Source organism: Barbus barbus (assembly GCF_936440315.1).
Source record: "Barbus barbus genome assembly, chromosome: 29".
Classification (NCBI taxonomy): Eukaryota; Metazoa; Chordata; class Actinopteri; order Cypriniformes; family Cyprinidae; genus Barbus; species Barbus barbus.
In genome coordinates, this window is record NC_136757.1 from 18,109,977 (window position 1) to 18,132,109 (window position 22,133).

General features: G+C 38.8%; 3 protein-coding genes across 3 annotated transcripts; 1 reads left to right on the forward strand and 2 right to left on the reverse strand.

Annotated features, from left to right (window-relative positions):
* Nucleotides 1-680: 680 nt before the first annotated feature.
* LOC306849374 (putative G-protein coupled receptor 173) lies at nucleotides 681-1,844 on the forward strand (the record flags this gene model as incomplete). Its single annotated transcript, XM_079384337.1, has 1 exon — nucleotides 681-1,844. The coding sequence occupies one exon, from the start codon at nucleotides 681-683 to the stop codon at nucleotides 1,842-1,844; it is 1,164 nt and encodes a 387-aa protein (XP_079240463.1).
* A 5,253-nt stretch (nucleotides 1,845-7,097) lies between these two features.
* Nucleotides 7,098-11,604, reverse strand: suv39h1a (SUV39H1 histone lysine methyltransferase a; the record flags this gene model as incomplete). Its single annotated transcript, XM_079383949.1, has 6 exons — nucleotides 7,098-7,499; nucleotides 7,632-7,761; nucleotides 9,927-10,073; nucleotides 10,459-11,118; nucleotides 11,251-11,396; nucleotides 11,586-11,604. The coding sequence occupies 6 exons, from the start codon at nucleotides 11,602-11,604 to the stop codon at nucleotides 7,366-7,368; spliced, it is 1,236 nt and encodes a 411-aa protein (XP_079240075.1). The 3' UTR covers nucleotides 7,098-7,365.
* Nucleotides 11,605-11,828: 224 nt separating this feature from the next.
* Nucleotides 11,829-15,367, reverse strand: LOC306849150 (organic solute transporter subunit alpha). Its single transcript, XM_079383992.1, has 7 exons — nucleotides 15,112-15,367; nucleotides 14,318-14,469; nucleotides 14,165-14,238; nucleotides 13,913-14,068; nucleotides 13,702-13,813; nucleotides 12,923-13,175; nucleotides 11,829-12,809 (listed from the first exon to the last, which is right to left on the reverse strand). The coding sequence occupies exons 1-7, from the start codon at nucleotides 15,176-15,178 to the stop codon at nucleotides 12,379-12,381; spliced, it is 1,245 nt and encodes a 414-aa protein (XP_079240118.1). The 5' UTR covers nucleotides 15,179-15,367; the 3' UTR covers nucleotides 11,829-12,378.
* Between the last annotated feature and the right edge of the window lie 6,766 nt (nucleotides 15,368-22,133).

The following is a 22,133-nucleotide window of genomic DNA, read 5'->3' on the forward strand; positions in this document are numbered from 1 at the left end:
GAAACCTGAACAAACCCGAACAGAATGTTAATGTGAATAACATTTTTTCCAGGAAAAAACAATTTCCCTATACATTTGAGAATCAGTGTGTTTCCACACATGGTAAATAACTCCAGATTATCTTAATGGATTTTTATGCTTTTTAAAATCTACTTTGCACTTTTTGTCTTTATGAATTTGCCAATTATGAATTGCCATAGAAGTGCTAGAGTTACTGTTTTTATTCGGCACCAGTTGTTATGCTGTAGTGGTATTGAGAAAAATCTCTCTTTGCTGCATCAATATCACTTTATGCTATCTCAGTCTTCTTGACCTAAAAAACTTTCTCTTAGGAATTACAAAAATGCTATACGTTCTCCCAAAATCAGTACTGTTCGTGGCCTTTAAAGACCAGCATTTGTTTGTGTGAGAAAACAAGGGTAACAAATGTTTTGTTCTCTATTCATAGGTGTGGAGGCCAGAAGAGGTGGCACATTTGAAGGGACGCTCCAAAGACAACTGTACAAATATGGGGCAATGCAGATCAAGCTTCTCTCCTTCCATTTGAGACAACAACGAAAGGCAACCACGAGGACGGACGACAGCTCAGCCGGAGGAGGCGGAGGTGGAGGAGGGAGTGGAGGAAGTGGGGGTAAAGGAGGAGTTGAAGGAGGAGGTGTGCGATTTGAGCAGCAAAAGGGATGGCCAACGGAAACGCAAGCAGCGATGGGCCTGGGAACCCCTTGGCGGCCGTGGTGTCCACAACAGGTGCCGTGATGGGTGGAGCACCATCCTCGGCCGTGTCTACCTATGTGAAACTTGTCCTTCTGGGCTTGATCATCTGCATCAGCCTGGTGGGCAACTTAGTGGTATCCCTGCTAGTGTTACGGGACAGAGCCCTACACAAGGCACCCTACTACTTTCTTCTGGACCTCTGCCTCGCCGACACCATCCGCTCGGCGGTCTGCTTTCCCTTTGTCCTGGTGTCCATCAAGAACGGCTCGGCCTGGACTTACAGCGTGCTCAGCTGCAAGGTGGTGGCCTTCATGGCCGTCCTTTTTTGCTTCCATGCTGCCTTTATGCTGTTCTGCATTAGTGTCACACGCTACATGGCCATCGCCCACCACCGCTTCTACTCCAAGCGAATGACCTTCTGGACCTGCGTGGCGGTGGTGTGCATGGTCTGGACGCTGTCAGTCGCCATGGCCTTCCCACCCGTCTTTGATGTCGGCACCTACAAGTTCATCCGCGAGGAGGACCAGTGCATCTTTGAACATCGCTACTTCAAGGCCAATGACACGCTAGGCTTCATGCTGATGTTGGCTGTGCTAATCCTGGCTACTCACGTGGTCTACATGAAGCTCCTGCTGTTCGAATACAAGCACCGAAAGATGAAGCCAGTCCAGATGGTTCCAGCCATCAGCCAAAACTGGACCTTTCATGGACCTGGAGCCACAGGCCAGGCGGCCGCAAACTGGATAGCAGGGTTCGGGCGTGGCCCAATGCCCCCCACTTTATTGGGCATCAGACAGAACTTGCACAACCAGAACAGACGCCTGCTAGGCATGGAGGAGTTTAAGGCCGAGAAGCAGCTTGGCAGGATGTTCTATGTCATCACCTTGTTTTTTCTGGTGCTCTGGTCCCCGTACATTGTGGCCTGTTACTGGCGGGTCTTTGTGAAGGCGTGTACCATCCCGCACCGGTATCTTTCCACCACCGTGTGGATGAGTTTCGCCCAAGCGGGCGTGAACCCCATCATTTGCTTTTTCCTCAACAAGGACCTGAAGAAGGGCCTGCTGGCCCACCTGCCTCCCTGCTGTAGAACTCCACCTCAACTGCCCCGTGAGCCTTACTGTGTCATGTGAAGATGAGTGTTCATTCATAATGTTTTGGGTTTTTTTCTTTCTCTTCTGGATGGTTGGAGAGTGGACAGCCAGGGGGAGGGAATAAGAAGTCTTTAAAGATGGAGACACGAACGAACTTTAAGAGCTGTTGTGGCCTTTGATTCAGTTTAAGATGCTTTAAATGGGTGGATGTCACGTAATAAGCATCTACTGTCACCTTAATGATTTTAAGGGGAAATGGGCTCTACGCTAATGTGTGGTTTGGTAAATCAACTCTAAACTGGTTTGAAGAACCGTCTGTTTTGCGCTAGGGTGGTACAAATCAACCAAACTGGTGGTCTATTTTATGGTGAATGTATGAAGGCTATTTCAAATGGCTTCTCATGATCGATCTCAGCAAACATTACCATTTGGTTTGGCTCAGTATCTGTATCCCTTTACCAGGATCCTGAGGTCCTCGAATCATAGATTTACAAAAATATTGTTCATGCCTTGTGAACAACTGCACTCCTGGCAGAGTAATTTATATTATTTGAACTACTAATTCAAAAATACTCTGTGTGCATGTGTATTAGCTTATCTTTAAGGGGAAACAAACTTGAAATTAAACTATTTAAGAATGAGTGCCAAGCATATGCCTCGAGGAATGAATGAGGCTGACAAAAAAAGACAAAAGTTCCTAAAATTTATGCTAATTGGTTGTGCTGAATCCTTCCTGTGGCTCCATCAGGCAGGAATTAAGATGCTCATGAAAACAGTGTGTATACAAAAGCAACTTCCAGAACAAATAATGTTTTCCTCTCAAGCTGATTCAAAGGGATTGTAGATGAAAGGAGCTGACTGAAAATATGAATCTGTGTGAAATATGGCCTATTCAAGTTTGTAGGCGCTCTTTCCCTGAGCAACATGTAATTTATTGTTTTTTTTGTCTCTTTCTCTCTCTCAACTCTATTTACTTATTAATTTATAAAATATTTTCTAGCATTGCACAAAAAACTCATGCCCTTATAATTTCCATAATGAATCTGAACATATGACCAGTCTTATGATATTCAGACCAAGAAAGTGTGACGTATTTTACTGTAAGTGGTCTCATTTTGTGAAGAGACAGATCAGGATTGAGTGAAAATACTGATCTATTAATGATGTATATTGGTTAAACAGCCGATTGTTTATCCTTCCGAATGACTGCACAGAAGGTGTTGTAGAGGAGAAGTTACTTAGTCTTTTGTGTCTTGAATTACTTTAATGAAAGTTTGCTAGCCAATCTGAGCTATACAAAATCAAAGTGTTTTTATTATATGTGATTTTCATACATGTATCTTGGACATTAATGAATTCAGCCTTTACATTTTCAATCATATGTAAGTGAAAGGTAGGTTGCATTAGAGGTAAATTAGTTTGCATTTACTGTGTGTTACATGCTAACACATGGTATGTGGATTCTTGAAAAGAAGTTGTTGGTCTTAGTAACAACAACTGGATAGTTGGATAGTAACAAGGAACCTAAAGTTGAATGTTTGTGCTGGATTGAAGTCTGACAGTATAATTCGGCCTCCTATTAACAGAAATCAAACAAAAATCTCATTTTAATCTTGTAATAAAAATATGAATGTGTTTGAGATAAGGAAAATAAATGAGCTGTTAGTGGAATGTTTAGATTTATTTTTTAAAGTATTCCATTTCATTAGGAGCTAACAAGTAGGTGAACTAAATTCCAAAATGTGTTCAGTGTCAAATCAATTTCCCTTAATATTTTGCACACAACTCAAGAAATCATTGATCAGCCACATGATTTCTCTGGCATATTTTGACTTGAATCAGAATGCTGACCAATGCAGACAGGACAGATTGTAATATTTCTGTGAATGTTCAATGAGATCTCTCTGTCGGTAGGCATCGATTGGTAGGAGCGATCAGACTTTCTTTTTCTGAAACCTGTCATTGCGAGAACACAGAAAAACAGCAGAAAAACATCTATTATGAACAGAAAAAGAGGAATAATTCTTTCTGTTATCTGCATTTTATGCCTTACTCCATTACCAAGGTTTAATGTTACCAATGCAAGAATGATCTGAAAGCTGTATGCTTCTATAGACACCAATAAATCATACTAAAACATATGCTGGGGAAAACACAACACTGTGTATTTGTGGATTATCAGAGGACATGTCTCGCTGCCCTTCCCAAGCCTACGGGTTGCGGGTAAAAAGACGGCTGCATTATTGAATTTGCGAACTGCGACACGTGGGAGTGTACAATTTTGCTCAGTTCTCTGAAGAGACTTGAATTTACAAGGGGAAAAAACCGTGACAGAGACTCACATTGATTTTCAGTGGAATTAAAAGGAACTTCTTGGATTCTTAAGGATTTCTTTGAGACTTTTTTTCTTCTTCTTGTCTTTGGGTGGGACTGGGGTGGGGGAGAGTATGTGAATGACGCTTTGGGCTATTGTTGTATTCATTTGTGAATAGGAAATTGCTTGGGTCGGTGTTAGGGTTGGGTGAAACGGATGTGATTTTGTAACGAGCAAAATGCCTGGTAGAACATTTTTAGTTGCTTCAGGCATCTTATCTTTTGTAAAATAACTGTGAACCTCTGTGTAATTTCATGTGTATTATATGGAAAACGCACTAACTTCAAGTGGGGTGAAGGGTGGGGTTACGACCCTTGATCGTCATCTTTTTACCACGCATGTGTGTGTGTGTGTTTACGCTGAGTTTGAGTGTGTGGATTGAACTGGGTACTCATGAGGAACAAAGCAAAGGTGAAAGGTCAGAGACACAGGATCTGATAGGAACCACTCCTGTAGTTGATCCACTAAAACTTCACGTTTTCATTGATACAACACAACTGTAAAGATTACAAAGAGCTGAGCCTTAAACAAGACAATGTTGATTAAAATCAACACCAACACTCAAAAAGGAATGCATCTTGTTTACCACATCTTGACACCTACATGGAAACAGCCATCAGTCATTGTTTGGCAATTCCAGCCTTACAATGATTGCTGAATATAAATAAATCATTTTTGTTAAAAAAAAATTTATCAATTAGAAATATATGCGGCTAATGAATGTTGATATTCAAGTTGCTCCTTGGATTTTAAGCAGCAATTGACCATTTTAGAGTAAACCATTTAGTTAATCTTTTTTTATTTTATCGGCAATTCTGGGGTCTTTTTCACCCCAGAATTGATCAAACTAACGGTTGTACACAAAGAACTGCATACTTTTAGGTAAACAAATTAAAGAAAAGAACCCTGGATATGTTGAGGTGAAACCATGACATCCATTTTGAAAAGCAGTATTAGACAAAAATGAGTTTGAGTTTAATTATTCTAAACAATGCATCTAATTTGCAGGCAAAGCCTGTTACATAATTGATTGATAATTGATGTGGTAAGTTTTACTTATACCTGTGTCTTAATTTTTTGCCTTTTATATTAATTATTGATAGTGCCTGACTTGATCATAAAATCATGATTCTGATTAATCTCTCGTAATTGCCAAATCATAATATATGAACCTGAATGAGTACATGATTTTATCATGCTGCCTCTTTGAACTGATGAAAGAATGAAAAAAAAAGTGAATGAGGAGCTTCAATATGACAAGCCACTCATACTGCTAACTATTACAAGAGCAATAGACAGTACCTATCCATCATGGGATTAAATTTATCGGACTGAAATTTTAGTTGAGCAACTCGGGAGTTGTTTATTTGTGAATGCATGATGAGTGAAGGGGGAAAAGGAAAAGCTGTGTGTGGGGGGGGGGGGGGGGGGGGGGGGGGGGCGCGAGTCAGCTTTCATATATCTTGATCTGTAAATCAACAGGATTTTTTTTCCAACATGACAATAAAAGTTTACTTTTGTTGCATTTTTGACTCCTAATGTTATGTGACCATTTGATCTGTACAGTAAGAAATATTCTTGATTAAGTTTTAGAGTCTTTATTATTTTGTCAACACTTCTGTATCCTGAATTGTCATTTCGCAGACACACATCTTGGATTATGAGTTGACCTTTGACCTTAATCTGCCTGATACTTAGGCTGATGGTCCGCACTGCTGAAGGGCCAGTGAGTCAGCTAAAAAGTGTCAAGAGTGACAGTGAACATTTCCTTTTGAAAGATCAACAATTTACTGTACATTAACCTTAAATCAGATTTTCACGAGAAAACTATTTTCCTCTGATCTTTCCAATTACAGAATATTTGCATGAGACTCTAATAACATCATATTGTAGAAAGCTTGATGTCTCTGGCCGCCACAGTAATATTGTAATCTAAAAGTTCCGTGGGAGTTCAACAGTGAAGTGATGAGCAGCATGCGGTGGGTGAACATTAGTCCACTCGGCATGAGATTGGCCATGGTTAGATGCTCAGACCATATGTGTGAGGTCAACTGTTTAATGTTTGCCAGTCTGCGTTTAGTGAGGTTTGATCCACAGCAAATCCAATAAAGGCAACCACTCGACCTCAGACTCATGGTGGAAGGAAAGAGGAGAATATCCGGATGTTATGTATAGAGTAACATGTAGGTTCTACAGGGGAGAGGATAACTATGAAAAAGAGGTATGGACAGATAAATGAACAGAATGATAGCAGGAAGGAAAACTTCAACAGCAGAGAGAGAGGGGGACAAGAAAAAGCGCTGGCCTGGAGGTATCTCACCTCCTCGTGGGAGGTTAAAGCTGAGCTGAGATGACTGTCTGTCTGGCCCAAGCTGGGGATTCAGGCCACAGATCAAGCGAGGCCAGATGACTCTATCTGTAAGGTTCTGCTGCAGCCTCTCCCATATTCACTGCACACATTATAGCTGTTCTATATTGTAGCTTTATAGCTATATGTATACTGTGTATTACATGGATAGAGACAGCTGTATGTGTTACAAAAGTCTTGTGTCTACAGTTCACATTTATGAAACAATTACACAAAATCCCACTCACAAAATGAAGTACATACTGTTTTCACCTATATTTCTAATAATCTGCAACTCTGACATGGTTATCTTTGTAATATTCACAAACTTTAGTTATTTTGAGGTGTAGACTTTTTTGGTGTTAATAACTCGCTTGTTAGCATTTGACCTGTAGAAATTAGCTTTACATTAAGCGTAAAGTGTTATGAATACAATAGCACCATCTGGTGGTAAACAGACATCTATAGAGGTAAGCATCATTCTTGACGTGAGAATCTATATCACCCCATATAGTATCAAAAGTTCTATTTTATTAACTTGATAAAAGAACATAAAACAGGCATAATCATTGTGGGAAAACGTTATTTTATTAAAGCAGTGCTGAAAATGGATTGATTTAATCATTAACTGAATTAATAAAAGCCACCAAGCATCACACATTAATTAAAATCTATTTAAAGTATATGTACACACAAGTAAAATAATAATAAAAAAAAACATTTCATGAAATGTGTTAAGATCTTGACATGTATTTTGATGCCTGTCAACTGAATTAATAAAAGCCATCAAGCATCACACATAAAAAATTAAAATCTATTTAAAGTATATTTAAAGTAGATTAAAAAAGATATTTCCGGCAGTTCTTTACTCCACACTTGCACTCCATATGGATCTGTTTGATGGGTGATCCTTTAATTCCAGCCCGACTGAATTCCGAGCCCATTTTGGAACTCTCTGCATCTATTGGATCAACTGCAGCAAATATGAGGAATACTCATTAGCATTTACTAATGTTAGGGTATAAGATATGGTTTTTCCTTTCGTTGTAAGTAGTTCCATGCCTAAAATGTAAGAAAAAAGCAAAAGATAAAAAAAATGTCCTACCAGTCATCTTGTAGTCAAAGGTGAGCTCTTCTCCTGCTTTGATCCCTCGTTTTGCAAAGAATGCGATTCTGGGAAGTCGCTCATCCAAGTTGTCAATAAAAACATTATACACCTGCAGGTTTGGATCGCACTGGAAAAACAATGGTAAAGATTTACTAATTTCATGCTTTGTGAAGTTTTAAGTGATAATGTTAATATATTAATTTTATATTAAAAATATACTGGATAAGCAATAATTTTCTATTTAATTGATTTAAATTGATTCCTGTCATGGCAAAGATGAATTTATAGCAGGCATTGCTCCAGTCTTTATAGTCACATGAGCCTTCAGAAATCATGATTTGGTGCTTAAGAAACATTCCTTATTATTATCAATATTGCTGTTTAATACCTTATTTATCATATTCATTTGTACAGTATATTCCTTATGAGTTATCTTTTATGATTCTTTTATTGTTGTTATACTAATATTACATATTCATATTATTCATAGTACTGTTTTACGTTACTAATATACTCTAACTTTTAATTTATTCTTCTTTATTACTGCTATTTTCTTCATATTCCATTGACAAAATATATTTTTCTTTGTTTGACACATAAAAGGTAAATTGTGTTATGCTTAAGAGATGTTTGAACAGGATGTTGGAAACTTATTCTCTGCAGAATATTTTTGTTTATATGCAAGGATGTTTTGCAATTTGTCTTTTCTGTTTTTCTGGGTACTAAGTGTTAAAATTGTGATACTATTTTTTCAGGATTCTTTGATTAACAGAAAGTTCAGAATAATTATTTTAACTTTTTTGAAAAATCTTACTGACCCCAAAAGGTAATAAAAACAAATAATAATAATAAAAAAAATGTTGTTGTTTTTTCCCCCCTATTAAAGGGGTCATAGGATTCCCATTTTCCACAGTTTGATATGATTCTTTAGGGCCTTAATGAAAAGTCTATAACAAACTTAAAATTAGTAGTGTAAAACAACACCCTTTATACCCTGTCAAAAACAGCTCTGTTTACAGCAAGCTGTTATGTTGCATGTTCCTTTAAATGCAAATGATCTCTGCTCACCCCCCCTGTTCCGAGCAGCTCTCGGACTGTAAACTTTAGCCGCATTCATTGTGAAACTTGCCAACTAGCATATTATTAGGAAAGATTCATAAAAAAACAACAACCTTATATTCACTTCTGTAGGTGAAGCTGGACCACGAATGATTTGCGCGAACATAGACGCATTTAGGTAGATCGTGGGGGGCGCATTCCCTTCAGAAACAAACATACTCCACTGCGTCTTCAGCGGCTCAGATGTCGGGAGTAAATAAGCTATATTCATTATTACATCTAACAACAAAACACCTCAATCGCTTAGGAGCCATTCTTGTCTACTCCTGCTCCGGCATCTAAACAATGGCGGACTGATGACAGCTCACACAGGGCGGGTCTAAGGTAGAGCGCTAGTGTCAATCAACAATCGTGGGAGGGGCCTGTGCAGAACTATGTCATTCTGCCAAAAATCTGAGAATGGCTTGATATGAGAAAGGGGTTTGGATTTATAGAGATTTTTAAAAAAAAGAAGCACTGGGTGGATTTTTATCATTATAGGGTTTTTGTGTACACACGCTGCGAAGACACATTTCAGTTCAAACAACATGTAAAATAGGGTGGCTATACATGTCATTTTCCCGGACGCGTCCTTGCCAGGATTTCTTTTGGTTTGTTTTCCTGTTTTCATGCTTGCTTAAGGTAATGATCAAAACATAGTTTGACCAATAACATGCAGACTTTGTACATAATGGACCAATCATGGTGTGTGTGAGAAAGTGGGATCTACGGTCAAAGCCATGCAATTAAGTATGTTCGACTTAAAAGCAGCGTGGCTCAGACCGGTCAGTGTTTAACATCAAAGTACCTCGAGAGCGTTTTGAAAGCATAAGGAACCGTCTGTATGGTACTTTGATGTCATACACCGATCGGTCTGCGCATGCAAACAAAGCCAAAACTAGATATTTTAGGCAACATAGAAATCTTGGCCAGGACGTGTCTGGGAAAAATGGCATGCATGGTCACCTTAAGTAAAAGTGAATTTTGCATCCGATGACCCCTTTAAATATTTCTAAACATTGCAAACATTTCTGAGTACAGGTTACTATAACGCCAGAAATCATAAACGGTTAACATCAAGAAAACACATATTCATGCAACATACCTTCTATAAATAAAAATCACTTTACAAGAATCTGTTCCAAATTACTTGATAGAGAGCCAAGATGATGTGTACAGCTAGTTAGTGCTCACGCTGTGGTTGACAAAGTGAGAGATGTTTCCATAATGAGCCGCATCGATGGTGTAGACGTCATCCACATAGTCCAGATCAAACAGGTAGGTGATGCCCTGCTTATCGTACACCACTCCTCTCCTCTCTGCTTCCTCTGTCGTGATGATCTGGTGCAACACACAGCTAACAGCAGGTCAGTAATCTACATTCACAGAACAGGATTCATCCAAATTAAACAAATTATAGGGATAAAATAAAGAAAAAAATTTAATCTGTAATCATTTACTCACCCTCATGTCATTGCAAACCTGTATGACTTACTTTTGAAAAATATAATTTTGAAAAATAGCTGTACCATTTTTTTTGTCTGTTCTGGACCCCATTGACTTTCATTGTATAGACATAAACAGTTACAGCATTCTTCAAAATACCTTTGGTCAGACTTAATATATTACATATGAATATATTTAGTATTTTAAATATAATATTTTTGGTGTTTACACAGGTTTGAAATGACATTTATTTGGTGAACTATCCCTTTAACTTGCTTACCTCTCCAAGATACTCCATAACAAAGCTGTTTTTGTAAATCCTCTGCAGCGTCCGCACTCCCCAACCTCTGCCATTGGCTGTTTTAAAGATGCATAGATCATACTGAATACCTTTTTGCACAACCCTGTTTGCACAGTGTGGCCCACATTTACATTTGGAGTTACACTCGTAGATGGGCACACCGGGCATCACTTTCACCTGTCTGCTGTCATTATATGCCCTCCGATGCTTCAGCAGCCCTGGACAGCAGCCGTCAACCGGCTGAGAGAAGCAATTATCACACTCACAGCCCACTATCACTGGATTCACATCCACTCCTTTCCCTAACTTATTCTCATTAATGTAGGTGAAGTTCTTAGAAGGCCCGTCCAGGTCAACCTCATTACAGACGAATATGTGGCCCTTCTGCTTGCAGGTCCGGTTCATGAGGTCTTCCCATTTCTGAAGCTTCATACGTTGCTTGGCCTTTTGGAGAAGGAAAGAGACAATAGGGGCACTTAAAGACTCCGAATCAAGCGGTTTGTTGGCCTGAAGCAGAGCCGCCTTCATGTCTTGTCGGAACTGGTGTAAGAGTGTGGGGCATTTAAGATTTTTGAGAGGCTCCCATGTGTTTTCTGACTCCGTGTAACCTTTCCACTTGACCAGGAAGAACTCTCGACCCTGAACAGGGATATTTTAAAGGTAACAGTGATATGAATCATGTAAATTGCGAATATGATATAAGGAGAAACAGTTTGGAGCCACAATTGACTAGATCACAGTTGTACATACAATGCATAATTAATATCTCACCTTGTGTTTTTTGTAGTTACACAGATACTCCACTTCATAGTCATTAAAGTTGTTCTTTGTCACACTCAGCTGCTTGCAAACAACTCTTTCTCTGCGACACAGAGCCTGGAGGTCCTCCCATGAATGTTTACAAGACACCCTGCAATCTTAAACCATGGGGCTCCATAATGTTTATTCCTTAAAAAACTACTGTAACCTTAAACACTTGCTGTACGTACACGAGTAATGTTATTAACTATTTAAGAATGACAGTATTTAAAACCGCACGTTTGTTCGTTGCAGTGTATTTGGGGCGTGCACTATTCGCCATTTGAAGAAAGCAAAATAAATCCTACCTTTCAAATATTGCGCCATGGTCGCCTCGAGCAGGCTGGGTGGATTCCCAATGCCGGAAAAACGCGTTACTGCATTCACGTTGATGAGTAGTCGAGCTGTAACCAGGAAAAGAATACCTAACGCTTATTGGTCAATCCCATTGACCGCGGCATTGTCCGTTACATGATGCCTCAATGAAGGTCCGTCTAGTGTCAACAACTGAAAATCACTATTTGTTTTTGTATTATTTTATTATTCATTTTAAGATGACAATGTAAGACAAAAACATGACAATCTTAATAAACAAGTCGTGAAGTTGTCTGCATAAAAAATTAATCGGCTAAGAAATCGCCAGGGTTGTATCATATTTAATTTTTGCCCAGAGTAAATTCAGTATTGAGTCTACCCTGGTTCGTCTTTAGGTTTATAGGTTCAAATGTAACTCTATAGCATCCACAATTTAACCACTGATAAATATGTAGGCTACATACATTTTTTTATTTTTTTCACGTAGTCTATATCTCTGGGGCCTAGTCTAGACTTAAGAATTGGGAATCGTTATTGTGTACTTTTTCTAAAAATGTACTAAACTGTACATTTAAATAATTAAACTTAATGTACTATATTAGCGATTACAAGAACTAAAATCTTGTTATGCTGGTAAGATTTAGCTACATTTCATTACACTGCACTTTTAAATACCTTAATTTAGTTTCCTGGCCCCAGTGGAGTCACAGACGTAGAAAATGGAATAATGTCACAACTAAAGTATAAGACTATACAAATATATACATATTTTTCTCTCTTTTTCTTCTATACAACAGTAACATCATCATTGTTAACATGGTTAATTTCAGCACTGACAGTAATTGACGGCCGATCCACACTCATGGAGTCCTCAGGTGGTGTAGTACACACTTTCTCAGTGTTTGCCACAGTTTGCAGTCTGTGCTGTAAGGGGAAGGAGAAGCGGTCCAGTGGTGCATGTTCAATTTTACAGAGGCTGTCTTCACTGTCACTATTGTATCCGAGGTTAGATTGGCATGGATCGTCTTCTTGAGAGGAGAGCTGCACAGAGATTGGCAGCTCATCTTCTGTCTGAATTGCCTTTTCATTGAGAGCTCTTATGACATCAACTTCTATTTCTTCATCCTCTTCGTGACAGAGTTCAACTTTCCGGAATGTGTGATGCGCAAAGAGGCTGATGCAGAACATCTCCACAATTACTGAATAGTGGTAGATTACTTAAAGAGACCACAGGAAAAAGAGACCAAATGAAAGAATTAAATTGGATGTTTGCCTTATTCCGGATCCAAAAACTTTTGGGAAATCAATAGTAATGTTTTATTAATCTTACATTGAGACCGAAACAGGTCAGAGAAGGGAGGAGTGCAGGGGATGACATTCAGGGCACCCATGGTCTCCAGAATCCCACTCTGTAGTCCACAAAGGACCAGGATGACAATGATGCAAATAAACTTGGCTCGAAGACCATATCCAGGCAATGCCCTTTTTGTGGCTTTATAAAACAGCAAGTAGCCATAGAAAGACAGAAACGTTGATATGGCAATGATGGCGTTGACATACATGTTGAGATTAACTGAATTCACCTAAAACAAACAGATTATGAAGAGTCACATAATGTCGTTCAGAAAAATCTACTTTGCAAAGAGTATGATTTTTTTCCTAAACCAGTGAAACCCAGCCACACAGCCAATTCAAAAAATATCACTGGTCATGTCAATCGCTAATTTTAAATGTAATGTAATAGATTTTAAAATGTAATTTATTCCTGCTGTCAGCGTCACATGATCTTTCATGAATCATTTAATACACTGATTTGGCTCTCAAGAAACATTTCTTATTATTATTATCAATGTTGAAAAACATTTTTGTTTAATATTTTTGTGTAAATCGTAAATATATATCACAGTGTCAACAAACTTTTAAGTAAAAATCAGATGTTTTACTGAATTTTTGATCAAATAAATGCAGACTTTAAGAAACCTTAAAAAATAATTTGAATCTGTAGTGTACTCCAAATAAAAGGTAATGCTTAAGCACCTTATGAATATAGGTCTATCATAAAAATATTGCACTAATAGTAAGCGTAGAACAATAGTGTATTGTACTCACATCCCCATAGTCATATTGCTCATCAGTCCAGAGGACAAGAGTGAGGAAGAACAGGACTGTTCTGACCACAGAGAGCTGAAGAACAGCAGCCATCATCCAGCCCACGCTGGTCCTAATGGAATACAAAAGTTAAGATTTCACTGTTATAATGAAACACACTAATTATAAATTTGCTTCAACTTAAACATTTATGCAGGTGTATGTGAAGTACTTATTGATGTTGAAAAGAGGAAGACAGCAGCAGCAACAGCAGGGGAAGGGGTTTGGAGACACCTGCTCCCCTGCTAACATCTCCAGCATGCGAGTCTTTCCACCAAAGAAGTCTTTGATAAGACCCATGAACTTCAAGAGTGTAATGGAGTGATAACTGCCAAGAAATACAAACAATCCATACAGATATGACTGGCCATTCAGTCCACTATGTGCAATTTGTTTACAACAGTGGAAGTCAAAAGTCACTCACAGAGATGCAATGAAATTGCACAGAGATGAGGAGCGTGGAACATAAAGCGCAATGATAGACGTCATCCCGAAGACCTGTCAAAGAAACAAAATGTCACCAAAAGATAACTAAAAGAATGAAATGAATGAATTGAATGAGAAGGTACTGCTTTACTGGATATATTCCCAGAATCCACAGGCTGAGACGTCTACGCCGCTGAGAGGGGACATGACGCAGAAAGAATCCGATCTCCTCCATGAAGAGAGCAAGAAGAAGCACAGCAAACACAGCAGGAAGGAGGAACAGCCAGAGATCATTCTTGATCACTATAAGCAGACGAAACAAAACTCTTTAAAATAAAGCTTCAGGGGTGTTTGCAGCAATGTAATACAAGGTTTCCAAAATAATTTTTCAATGAATAGTTCTTACTAGAATCATTTTTAGAATAATATTTTAATAATCTAAAGAAATTTCCACCACAATAAAACTTTAAGTATAATGGAAAGGTTCCATGGATGTTAAAAGTTCTTCGTGGAGCCATCAATGCCAATATAGAACCTTTGTTGATGTACTAAAATTTCCTAACCTCATTCCAATTCATGTATTTAAAATGAGACATCTCGTCAATCTAGCTACATTTTAGGCCACCTTTGGGGTAATAATCCTGAAAACAAGTGAAAATTAAGGTAAAAGTTTGGAAAATGGGGGAAACAATGCTAGCTGACTCAAAAGCTTGTGGATATTGTTGACTGATGAGCAGTTTAATCTGTGTTGTCTATTTCACTGCATATACAAATTGTACAGCATATAATCATCCATGTTTTACATTGCAACATACTGTCATTCCTGTAATTATCCAGGGAAAATTACTTTCAGCATTGTAACACAGGCTCCATAAGCAGCACACAGCAGACATCATTCGGCTTGATACATCTGCACCTTTCATCATGGTGTGTTACATCTCTTACCTTTAAAGAATTCAGATGACAGAGGAATCCCACCTCCCATGAATGTGCAGTTGTCCGCTTTCCCCATTGTTCAGTGAAAGCAGAAAAACACACAAAACACAAGAATTTCGATTAGGAGCGCTTAGATGTCGGGATCAAAATAAGTGAATAACCACTTATCTGTTATCAGTTCAGGTGCAAACTCCAGTTACTTAGATAAATAGGCAACAGTGTATAAAGAGTTTTGACAATCTATACCAAGGTGGCTTCCTATTGCCTAAGGGGTGTCCTTCTGAGCTCACTTATTAATGATTGACTTAAACACAGGTAGGGTGACAGGTAGAGGGCCAAGTCCATCTTCCCACAGGTCTGTGCTATCTCAGACAACCTCTTCTTTTAATGCTTGGAATAAAGTACATGGGAAATGTGTAAACATTTCTAATACAGCACTTGAAAAAAATATTTAAAGGAATGATAAAATATGTAGCAAACCATTATCTGCCTATAAAAAGGGATTTTGCAATTTTGTAATATACCAGTTATTGTTTGATGTTACTTGACAGGGTGGTTCTAGGGTGAGTGGATATCCGGGGCCCCGAGACATTAATGTATGTGTCAGAATACACAGGATACACTTCAAATAAAATAAACGCTACATTGGCAAAGTGGCTTAAGGTTTTTTTATAAGACGCATGCATAGTATAATTCATTATATTTTGTTGCCCTACTTACAAACCGCATAAATAATATTATATGATTAATAATTTAAATATAAAATGTAGAATGCAGAAATAAGAAATGCTAGAAAAAAAAATAGAATACCTTTAAAATAAGACTAAAATTGCCAGCAGGTGGCAGCAAGCTCCTGTCTTAATGACTGATCCGTTGAGTCATTTTTCAATATTCATTCAAAACCGCTTATTCAGGAAGGAAGGAAGTGGAAACTTTTTTTTTTTTTTGAATGGTTCATGAATCACTGATTAACTGAATAGTTATAATTATAGCAATTCATTTTTTATTTAGTAATGAAACATCAGTGAACAACAAACAAATAACCCGATGGCTTTTTCTTCATAGCCGGTGACTTAAACCACGCAAACTTAAAGACAGTTTTGCCAAAGTTCTACCAACATGTGAACTTTGCAACAAGGGGAAACAACACACTGGACTTTGTTTACACAACAGTAAAGAATGCTTACAAGGCTGTACCCCGCCTCCACCTCGGGTACTCGGACCACATCACTGTTATGCTAATCCCAGCATACAGACCACTTCTCAAACTCGCCAAGCCGGTTCAAAAGCAGGTCACAGTATGGCCAGAGAATGCCACCTCAGCACTGCAGGACTGCTTTCAGTGCACAGACTGGAACATGTTTAAAGAGGCAGCCACCTACAACACACTGAAACTGTGACTGCTTACATCAAAAAGTGCACTGATTATGTGACAGTCACCAAGACCATCACCATACGTGCAAACCAGAAGCCATGGATGACAGCAGAGGTTCGTGGGCTGCTAAAGACCAAAGATGAAGCATTCAGATCAGGAGATAAAGCAGCCATCAAAACAGCAAGAGCCAATCTGTCCTGTGGCATCAAAAATGCAAAACGGTTATATGCTCAAAAAATCAACAATCACTTCACAGACAACAGAGACACACGGAGTCTGTGGCAAGCCATTCAGACCATCACTGACTACAAGCCCCCGCCACAGGCCTGTGATGAGGACACATCCCTCCCCGATGCACTCAACCACTTTTATTCACGGTTTGAAATGCAGAATGACACACCTGCACAAAAACTGCCCACACCTCCCAACGACCGGGCGCTCTGTCTGTCTCCAGCCGACGTAAGGATTAACCCACGCAAGGCTGTGGGTCCTGAAAACATACCTGGCTGTGTTCTGAGAGACTGTGCTGCACAGCTGACAGATGTGCTTACAGATATCTTCAACACCTCGCTGAGCCAGGCAGTCGTCCTCACATGTCTCAAATCCACAACAATCATACCAAAGAAATCACCTGTGTCCTGTCTAAATGACTACCGTCCCATAGCACTGACTCCAATCATGATGAAGTGCTTTGAGAGGTTAATCATGCACAACATCAAAACCAGCCTCCCCAACACACTCGACCCGCTCCAGTTTGCATACCGTCCAAACCGCTCTACGGACGATGCAATTTCCTCCACCCTCCACCTGGCTCTTACCCACCTAGAAAATAAAGACTCCTATGTTAGAATGCTGTTCATTGACTTCAGCTCGGCATTCAACACAATAATCCCACAACAGCTCATAAATAAACTAAACCTGCTGGGCCTTAACAATTCCCTGTGTAACTGGATCCTGGACTTTCTAACCGGAAGACCTCAGTCAGTCCGTGTCGGCCACAACACCTCAAGCACTACCACACTGACCACAGGTGCCCCACAAGGCTGTGTGCTCAGCCCGCTGCTCTTCACGCTGGTGACCCACGACTGCACTGCCAAGTTCAGCTCCAACCACATCATCAAGTTTGCTGATGACACAACAGTGGTAGGTCTCATCAGCAACAACGATGAAACGCACTACAGAGAGGAAGTGGCACAGCTGGCTGAATGGTGTAACACTAACAATCTGTCCCTCAATGTGGGGAAGACAAAGGAGGTTGTGATGGACTTCAGGAGAAACTCCGTTGACCACCCCCAACTGACCATCGACAGCTCGACTGTGAAGAGAGTCAGCAGCACTAAATTACTGGGGGTGCACATCACAGAGGATCTCACCTGGACCACCAACACCATGTCACTCTCCAAAAAGGCACAACAGCGCCTACACTTTCTCCGTCGGCTGAAAAGGGCAAGTCTCCCTCCACCCATCCTCACCACATTCTGCAGGGGCACCATTGAGAGTGTGCTGACCAGCTGCATCACTGTCTGGTACGGGAACTGCAGTGCTGCTGACCGCAAGACACTCCAGCAGACAGTAAACATAGCTGCAAAGATCATCGCTGCCCCTCTCCCCTCCATCTTGGATATTTTCCTTGCACGATGCTCCAGCAAAACCAACAGCATCCTGAAGGACTCCACCCATCCCTCCCACAGTCTCTTCTAGCTCCTACTATCAGGAAGACAGTACCGGAGCATCAGAGCCCGCTCCGCCAGACTGCTCAACAACTTTTTCCCCCAGGCTGTGAGAGCCCTGAACTCAAACCACCCCGCCCCCCTCCGAAACCCCATGCAAACCCCTACCTCCTGAAACATGGACCACCCCCCACCCCAAACCTTACCACACCAAAGAAAAAACTGTATGGAACTTTTTTGTGCAATTCGAAGTGTGCTACACACATTTGAGTGGGCCTGTACAAATCACCTGTAGTAACACACTCTCCTCTATGTGCACTAGACACTTTACACACACTGCTGCATGTACACAATCCCACAAAAGACACCGCAATATATGTATGTTTAGTTACATGCTCATGCACTACAGTACAAATCATCCTGCACTGTTCCCCAACCAGCTGCTTGACTCAAAATGTTTCTCTTTGCGCATGCACAGTATTTATGTGAAGCATTCGTGTAGTTTGTATTTTTTATCTTTTATTTTAGTTTTTTAGTTTGTATAGGGCAAATATTTATATATAGTAGCTATACTTATAGTTAAAATCTGTCAGTAGGTTAGTTGTGTATAGGTTTAAAGTGTATAGGTGTATAGTGTTTTTTATAGGTTTTATAGGTTTATAGTGTTTTTTACTTCATTGTTGTATATCTGTATTTATGTAGCACCGTGGTCTTGCGAGGCACGACATTTCGTTCCACTGTATGTCCCCACATGTAGCGGAATGACAATAAAGCTCAACTTGAACTGGAACTTGAAACACCGCTGTGTGCAGAGACGCACACAGGGCTTTGCGAAACAGAGCAAAAAGACAATATTTTCTCTACGATTTAAGTCACTAAATAATAACTTTATTGAATTTTGTTGCCTTTAGTCTGCCACCCACAGACCATGCTAAATGCTAACCATTCCCTTCATATAATCGTTCTAAATGCGTATGTGTGTCCTAAAAAGTCTGTGCATATACCATGGTTAAAAATCTGTATTTGTTGCTAAAGGCCTACAGTAACAACTCAGCAAACACAGAACGTTCCCCTAACGTTAGTTTTTGGTTCCCGTTTGGTTATTTTTTTTGTAACTATAAAATAACGTTTCCAGAACGTTGCATGGTGGTTATTATTAAATAACCTAAAAGTAACTTACAGAGAACGTTTTCTAATGGTTAGTTTTTTTTTTTTTTTTTTTTTTGCACCATACAATAACATTCCCAGAACGTTGCAGGGTGGTTATTTTTAAAATAGCCTAAGAAAATAAGTTATAGAGAACAATGGTTAGTTTTAGGTTATTTTTATATATAAACCTGTAAAACTATCTTTCCAATGAAAACGTTGTAGATGTTTTTTTTTCTTTTTTCTTTTTTTTTTTTTGTAATGACCGTAATGACCTATACAGCATTTAATGCAGCATTTATTAAAATACAGAAGTTATATCAATCAAAATAAATTTTAATTTGTAATATTAAGCCAGGATTAAGCAAGGAGTGATAACAGAAATCATAACTTCGTGGGTTTGTTTCATCTTCATTTAGCCTACTGCTTGCGCGCATTTTGAACGCGTGTTTAGTTTTATTTAATCTTACATGACAGTTGATGTGCTCAGATTATTTTTTTTATTAATTAAACAATAGATAAAAACAAGATATGTTTTTTATAATACTGATTAGGCGTCCATACGGATCATTTCCATGCCACTTACTGTCGTGTGTTCTGGATGATTACAGTGGAGTGATCATACCGGAGTAAATAGGTTAGGGAAATGTTAGAATAACGTTCTAAAAAACAAAAACGAACTTTCTGGGAACCAAAAACTAACGTTTTGGGAATGTTAGAATAACGTTATAATAACGTTCTACAAACCAAAAACTACCGTTCTGTGAACGTTGGAATAACGTTATAGGAACGTTCTACAAACCAAATAACTAATGTTCCATTTCCGTTAAGAAAACTTTCCTGGCTAACCAAAAACAAACCATAAAAAATTACGTTCTGGGAACATAAAACTAACGTTCCCAGACCGTTCTGGGAACCAAGAATTATTAGTAGGGAATAATCTCATTTTGACAGATGGTGATATCAGTATTATGAATGTATATAGTAGGGCTATGGTAGCCTACAGATTAGTGATGTTAGTTCCGTGTTGATGACGCAAGACGCACAGCCGAAGTAGCACGTCCAACTCAAAAACAACCGAATGAGCCGGTTCAACCAACTGTCGAAGTTTGCCGAGGAGTCAACAAGAACCGAATGAGCCGTGGCGAAGGATCGGTATGGGCTTTTTCTGCGGATCGTGTAACGGCCAAACGAGACCGATCCAAATCCGATATTGTGCGTATACTATTCTGTGTTATTGTTGAGCCCCACGAAAGGCACAAAAATATTATAAAGCACCATAAACTTTTCATGCAATATACGTGTTCTGAAGCTGTTCCATATTTTAAACTGAGGTACAGATGAATATTTAAGTCGTTAAATTCTCTTGCTGCGGCTGTCTGTCATCCTCCATTCAGCATTCAAACTGCGTGTCAATTCGGTTACTACAGTCAAACTCTCTTCAAGAGCGCATAGTAACTGGCCTTTAAAACTGTTAAAAGAAAAATAGACTAACGTGTGTGCTGTAGGTGCGAAACCTTTAGGAATCCTATCATAGGCTAATTAATAGTCAGCATCTGCCATAAAGGATCCGCGAATGAAAAGTGACCACAAACTAAACACAAACTTAAGTGAATGAAAGGCAATAATCAGCAATATGCATTCACAAAAATAACTTTTTATTTGAATGTTTCAATATGTGTTGACACAAATGACTTTATTCGAATGTTTCATTGATGCAACATGGCACAGAGTTGTTAAAAAAATAAATGCGTGGTGACATCATTGCTTGATAACGTAAGGAGCCGATGAATCGACTTTTTAAAAAAAATATAAAAAAATGAATCTGCTTTTTGAACTGGTTCAATGAGAACTGTCCGAAAAGAACCGGTACGCGTAAATGAATCGGACTTTGCTTCACTAGCTTCTACAGATACCTGAAGCAGCTGCATTTTTCTGTTTAAGTGCTGGTTTAATAGAAACGATTTTAATGAAACACCATCTTGATGCACACAAGATACGGTAATAAAAGGGTCATTCTACAGACTTTACAGAAATATTACAATTGAAATACACACAAGGGTTACAAATTTTTTTATATTTTAAAATGAAACAATATGTTATTTGAACAATTACACCTTCCTGAGCCATCAATGTGACATTTTTTCTATTTTTTTTATTAATTATATAATTTATTATATTTATTAATATAGAATTCCAAGTATCAAAACTGCTTGTCCCCACAGCCATGTACAGCGGGAAAGTGCTTGATTTTGAGGTCAAAAACAGGGTTTTCTTCCATTTAAAATACAAAAGTCTATTCATAACTATCAAATATATGATGTAAATGGCATAAAAAACTAAAGGCTACATAAATACTATAAAATATATAATGAAAAGAGTGGTCTCCTGGAGTTGTATCACTGGCGTTACCGCTTAACAAAAGTCTTTTATTTTGGAATAAAAATCACACTGATGACATCACTCGACTTCCTCCTTCCGATTTTCTAAAGATATATGAAAAAAGGCCCATATTATGTCCACTGTTTCTTTTCAGTTATCAGAACATTTCTCTTTTATCTCATATAATACAAATGGTTTAAACTAATTAATTTAGTGAGTATACCATGATTGACAACACGTGGTTTGATACCTTGCAGCAGACATTTTGTAAAACAATTGTCACAATCAGTAAATCGGGTCTTATATGTCACTGGTGATTCATTGTTTCACTGGTGTTACTGCGCTGTTTTTGTCTGTCACATTAAATAAATAAATAAATAAAACAATCTACTTATTTCTTGCATTTTCATTATTTTTCTGTAACTCTGACTACATGTGCTGAAAAAAATTGAGAAATA